The sequence below is a fragment of the Micropterus dolomieu genome, unplaced genomic scaffold (assembly GCF_021292245.1).
Source record: "Micropterus dolomieu isolate WLL.071019.BEF.003 ecotype Adirondacks unplaced genomic scaffold, ASM2129224v1 scaffold_29, whole genome shotgun sequence".
Taxonomy (NCBI): domain Eukaryota; kingdom Metazoa; phylum Chordata; class Actinopteri; order Centrarchiformes; family Centrarchidae; genus Micropterus; species Micropterus dolomieu.
The window spans coordinates 4,329-10,880 of record NW_025744033.1 but is presented as its reverse complement, the minus strand read 5'-3'; the positions used below and the strand labels follow the sequence as shown (position 1 = coordinate 10,880).

Below are 6,552 nucleotides of genomic sequence, written 5' to 3'. Positions count from 1 at the left end.
ATTTCTATAAAACAAAATTTATATATATATATAAATCCTGGAGGAGGACACACCCACATTTCTTTTGCTCCAGACGCCCATGTAACATTACAGTACCTTTTGTTCAACAGAGGAGAAATGGAAGAACAAAGTATGTCTGTTGCTTTTTATTTGTTAACATCTTGGCTTCTTCACTGGTCGTTGACATAAGTGTAGTTCTAATACAGTAACAAAAGATGTGAGTGCAAAGATTTTGCAAGCGCAAGTTACGCATCACCTGGGGGCTAAGCCCCCCTGTGTTTCAATCCTAGTGACGTCCCTGCTGCAATCTCTTTTATAGCTTTTTCACAACTCTAGACACAAAACCAGGATCTCACAGAGGCTTTGGACAGTTTTGTTTCTATCCAAATGGCTGAATTAGTTAAACATTGAGCTGAACTTCATAAACATTTAGTCATGTTGTAATAATTTGCAATATTTAAATATTGCATTTCAATTAAAAATGCTACTGTTTTATGAACTTATATATAATCATGTGTGATACTCCCAAATACTGATGAGTTTTGTAAATGTTCCGTATTTGTATAGTCCCTTTCTAGTATTTTCGACCACTCAAAGCGCTTTTTACACTACATCTGCATTCACCAGTTATACACATTCATACACTGAGCCTAAGTGCTCAAACAGAAACTAACATTCACACACATTCATACACTGGCGGAACCTTCTGATTAACGGCCAACCCGCTTTACCTCCTGAGCCACAGCTGCTTGGTTGAGTATGTGTTGATTCCTGAGTGACTGCAGAGCGTCTGTAGAGCTGCAGACTGTGGTTGTATGAAGTGATGGCGGTGAAGTCTGTCAACATGTCTGTAGTTTGTGATGCTGCAGAATTGTGTTGGATTTTACTGAGAGGTGACTCTAATATTCTAAAAATCCTATATTACCATGAAATAACAATTCTAAATCACAGAAAGACTTTGAACCCTGATAAATTCTATTCAACAGTCGGTGTCATGATTTGTATCTAATGCAGTTTTGTGAGGGAAGTTATTACTGTCACTCCCAGCTTAGTGTATTGGGGAGTGACGGAGCTACAACCTAAACACCAAATTTTAATTCTACTTATTCTGCATTCACATAATAATCTGTTCCATGTGAGTTCAGTGACGAAACAAATATATTGTTGCTGTATTTTCAGAGCATCAGACGGATCCACATCAGCAGTTTCAGCAGAAATCTGACAATGAAGGTGAGTTTGTGAACTGATATTTTACAGATCTCAAAGTCCTGTTAAACTGTGAAGAGGCTTGTGATATCGGTAGCTTAGATGGTTGCTACAGCAACAACCCAGGCAGATAATTATTGTCAGTCAGCTCCACCTTAGAGGTGTCTTTGCCCACACCGCCATGAAACTAGAGGCCAAACTGTTAAAACAGTGTGTAAGAGTCAAAGCTCAGTCAGAACGACAACATGTGCTCTGTTCCAGCTGGTATCAGTCGTCTTCCTCCTCCTGGCTCCTCTGTTGACCAGCTGCCAGCATTTCTTCCAACCGGTGGACTGCAGTGACATCTACAAACAAGACAAGAGCCTCCCCAGTGGAGTGTACACCATCTATCCCTCTGGAGAGAGGTCTGCTGTCCAGGTACACTTCACCTTCTCTGGGACTCAGCTTCACATTTATGCTGGAATCAAAGCAGAGTTACTGAGTCAGATCAGGTGATCATGCTGTAGAGGCACAAACTCTTGCTGTGAGTACCTATGAACCCAACCAATCACAGCCCTTTGAGAGAGGAGGCATCAGGGGCCGACTTTCCTGCCCCCCCTGGCAGCACCAACAACAGCAGTACTTTTTCTTTTCTCCATGGTGAACCAAAGATCGCTCCATGCTCTGGAACGGTATCATATTACTCTTATGAATACAATAATCTGCTGACTTTGCTGCTACTAATCACACCACTGTCACTCAGCTTGAGATGGTTTTGCACAGTTGCTCAGTTCATGTTACACTAGTTGTGGGTACCGTATGTGAACTGCTGGTGCTGTAAGTTTGAGTTTTCAGTAGAATTACATTGCTTTTGTTTTATTTTATTCTATTCTTATTTTAAATACTTATAATGTATCTATTTACTTTCTCTTTTCATCTCTACTTCTATCTGTCTTTGTGCTGCTGTAACAGCTGAATATATAGTTTCATCTTATCTAAACACTACACCTTGTACTTTCTCTGGAGTTGGTTGATTCCAGCCAAGCCCTCTGAATATCTACATGAAATATCCAACAATAGAAACTAAATAAGACAAACGGCTCACAGCTTCATAAGTATGAACCTAATAAACAAGTTCAGACAGCTGAAGTCATTTACTAATGAATGTGTTTGTGTGTAGGTGTACTGTGACATGAAGACAGAAGGAGGTCGCTGGACGGTGAGTATTACCACAGAGTGACTTTCAGTATCAGCACTTCCTGTTGGACTTTCACAATAAATGACATAGCAGTAAAACCTCGTTGCCTGGAAACATGAGCTGTCAGGTATCTGGTGTGTTTAGCTAGTTCTCCCTCCATCCTGTCCCCCCCAGGTGTTCCAGAGGAGGATGGACGGCACCGTGAACTTCTATAGGGGCTGGGATCAGTACATGCTGGGCTTTGGTAGCGCTGCTGGAGAGCACTGGCTCGGTGAGAAACCAAACCTAACTAACACTAATCTGACTTTGTGAAACTTTGTTGTGTGAATCCAGAAATGAGACTGACCAAGTTTTGTGTCTAAAGTCTAGATCAGTTAGTGTGAGAGTGTTTTAATGAATTATCTCCACGTCTGTCCAAAATGTCAAACTGTGCCCAGTGTGTACATGTGTACATATACAGTGTGTATGTGTGTGTTTGTGTGTGTGCAGGTCTTGAGAACATCTACCAACTGACTAAGCACAGAAAATATGAGCTGCTGGTCGACATGGAGGACTTTGAGGGGAAAAAAGTGTTTGCTCGCTACTCTTCGTTCTCCATCGCTTCAGAGTGTCACGGATATAAACTGAGTGTATCTGGATTCATCAATGGAGGGGCGGGTGAGTAAGATGGGTCTTTCTACACTTCTACATCTTGAGCAGGTTGCTGCACCCCAAACTCCCCCTCTCTCTAGCTCACACACACACACACACACACACACATACACACATATATATATCTATATCTATATGTGTATAGATATAGATTTATTTATTTACTCCTGTGTAGTGAAGCTTCATTTAATGTAGAGTATCTAGTAGTTTAGCTCACTACATTTTCCAAGTAGCTTGCCCAACACTTCTGGGTGCAATCTTAAAACCGCACCGCTAGTGGTCGCTGAAAACTCATAATGCCCCTTCAACACAAGTCAGAAACATTTTTCACTGGGCGCCTCAGCAGGGGTAGAGTGACCTCTGCTGGTTGAGCTTCCACATAGCAAGTATGAATTTGTTATGAAAATTTTAATTAAATAATAATATCTAAAATATATAATTAACTTAAGCTTCATATGATACCAGTTCACTTTTCTTAATATGAAGTTATAGGTCAGATCTTATAAAAGTTTAGTTAGTTTTAGTTGAGTTTTACTAAAAAACATGATTTTGGCTTAGTTTTAGTCTATAATAAGCTTTCTAACTACATAGCACACGAGCCTACTTTTATTTTGAAAGTTTTACCTGTTACTTTTACTTACAAAAAAGGAATAGACCGTGTGATTTTCTTACGTTTCATCCAGGTGAAACACTGAGTCGATCAGAGATCGACCTGCTGGTGACTTCAGCTGTCTGGACCATAACTGGTCTCATCAGTCTGTCTGATAGAAGACTGCAGACTGTGAAAAGTTCAGCTGATACTTATAGATAATGCAAATTTACTAACCCTGTGGTTCTTCTGTGTGTCTGTAGGAGACTCCTTGACTTATCACAACGGAATGAAGTTCTCCACCTTTGACAAAGACCAGGACTCCTCTACTGGCAACTGTGCCAGATCATACCTGGGGGCGTTCTGGTACAACAACTGTCACTATACAAACCCCAACGGGGTTTATCGCTGGGGGGCTGACAGCACTCTCTCTATTGTTGGAGTGGAGTGGTACCATTGGAAGGGTTATAACTACTCCCTGAAGACCTTCAGCATGAAGATCCGTCCTGTGCAGTAGTTCTCCAGGACCAACGTACAGCAGAATATCAGCAGCTGATCTCTCTCCTGATTTCTTTCTCTTTCTCTCATTAAACATGTAATCTCACAACGGGCCTTATTTTCTTGTAACTGGGCACGAGCACAATCCACCAGCAGCAGAACACCAACTCAGATTAGTCCTTTTTGTTACCATCTGATTCTCAAAGCGGTCGCAGCTCAGCGCAACTTGGAAGAGAGGCTGAATAAATGATTAGTATGAGGAGCACAGAATCAGCAGGTGGAGCTTCAGTAACGACCAATCACATGAGCTCCTCTCATCCTTTTTAAAAGCAGCAGACAGACCAAGTGGACCAGGACGAGTCAGGCCGAGGCAACTATGAGAAATAAAGAAGGCTCCGAACACAAATGTGGAACATCCCAAATATTAATATAAGTTAGCAACACATCAGGATTTCAGGCCAGTTTGAGAAGTAAAATGTCACTGCACCACCTAACCTGCTCCAACAGCCTCAGCTGCACCACTCCACCTTCCACCAGTGGAAAGTCAGCTGGCTGCAGTTGGGCTGCTGCTGGATTTGTGCCAGCAGGAAAGTAGGGCCCAGAATCTTGAAATAGAAACAGATATTTAGAGTCTGATAGTGTGAAGAGCTGATAATGACAGGTTTGAAACCCTTGTGTGAATCATTATCTGCTGTACGCTGACAATAAATAAGAAGCTGAGCATTGAGATGATCTGATGTCTTTACTGTGTCTGCTGTTTTCTGACTCTATAGATTCCAGCTGTATAACTCATATACGACCAAAACTCACTGAATAAACTGTCGGAGAACAAAAAAATCACACTTCCATTCATATATTTGCAATTAAAAATGGTGTCTAATCTCTACTGTTTTTGTAATAAAAAGTTGCATCTGGTCATAGATATCGCTCCAATGTCTGGTGAGCATCTTGGAATAATTTAAACTGGATAGTCAGGCAGATAAACTAACCTCACCACAGTTTCCTCACTCGTACTCAGCCTGTTATAACTCAAAACAAAGGGGTGTCACCATTATGATAAATAGAAAAACACACTTCAATCATAATACCACTACTATTGATCCAGAGGGTCGATTCATTATTGTTAACATTTCGATTCAAAATACTCCTTTATGCATTGCTAACATCTATGGCCCAAATGTTGACGACCCCTTTTCATGCTTTCTTCAACTCACTCTCTGCTCACTCAGACACAGCTCTTATATTAGGAGGGGACTTCAACATGGTATGTAATCCAGCAGTTGACAGGCTCAGTACGGCAGGTGGTCATCGTATTTGGAAATCAATAGACATCCTTAAACAATACATGAGCGATTTTGGTCTTTGCGATGTTTGGCGTTCTCACCACCACCACTCTTAGAGAATATACCTTCTTTTCACCAGTCCACCACTCATATTCTCGCCTTGACTATTTTTTGGTTAGCAGCTCAATTATGACAGACATTTCCAACACTCAGATTCACCCTATCACTACCAGTGATCATGCACCGGTTTCTATCACTCTTACTAAAAAAAGGGTCACACGGCCAACTAGAAGTTGGAGATTTAATGCATCATTGCTTAAAGACCTAGATTTTATAAGTTACTTCATAAAGGAGTGGGCAATATATATGGAAACTAATGACCTGCCAGGAACCTCGCCATGTCTTCTTTGGGAGGCAGCAAAAGCAGTCATGAGAGGTAAAATAATCTCCTATTCATCATACAAAAAAAAGAAAGAGAGATCTTGTGAATTAGAGCTAGAACAAAAAATAAAAACACTAGAAACTACCCTTCCTGCCTCCCCACAGGAACACATGCTGAATGATCTGAGAAAATCAAAACTTGAATTAAATGAAATATAATAAAAAGACCCAATTTCAGTTGCAAAGACTACACTTGGAGAACTTTGAACATGGCAATAAATCCGGCAGATTCTTAGCCAGCCAATTGAAATTGAATAAATTAAAAATAACAATTTCCTCCTTAAAGGACTCAGCTGGGAATCTGACTTATAACCCAGAAGAAATCAACAATGCATTCAGAGATTATTATAAAAACTTATATACATCACAAATTGATCCATCTAGCTCTAACATAGATGCATTTCTGAACAATATAGATTTGCCAAGGTTAGATGATGAACAGATCAGGGCTCTGGATTCACCTGTTTCAATGGCTGAACTCCAGGAAGCTCTCTTACATATGCCGAATAATAAAGCCCCTGGGCCAGATGGTTTTCCCGCTGAATTCTATAAAGAATTCTGGGAAATACTTGCGCCCACATTCTATAGGATGGTTATGCAAATTAGGGGTACTTGCATGTTGCCTCCAACAATGAACTCTGCTAATATCAGCCTGCTCCTTAAACCAGACAAAGACCCCACGCTCCCGTCCAGTTATCGCCCAATAT

General features: G+C 40.8%; 1 protein-coding gene across 2 annotated transcripts in view; it reads left to right on the top strand.

The window, feature by feature from the left end:
• The window catches only part of LOC123967103 (microfibril-associated glycoprotein 4-like), a 5,414-nt gene extending 566 nt beyond the window's left edge, over window positions 1-4,848 (top strand). For both annotated transcript variants that reach the window (XM_046043133.1, XM_046043132.1), the window contains exons 2-7: window positions 1,180-1,230; window positions 1,468-1,623; window positions 2,366-2,404; window positions 2,558-2,654; window positions 2,873-3,040; window positions 3,887-4,848. In XM_046043133.1, coding sequence (XP_045899089.1) covers window positions 1,225-1,230; window positions 1,468-1,623; window positions 2,366-2,404; window positions 2,558-2,654; window positions 2,873-3,040; window positions 3,887-4,140 — 720 coding nt within the window. In that variant the 5' untranslated portion in view covers window positions 1,180-1,224 and the 3' untranslated portion in view covers window positions 4,141-4,848. The remainder of the gene's footprint in view (window positions 1-1,179; window positions 1,231-1,467; window positions 1,624-2,365; window positions 2,405-2,557; window positions 2,655-2,872; window positions 3,041-3,886) is intronic.
• Window positions 4,849-6,552: the final 1,704 nt, after the last annotated feature.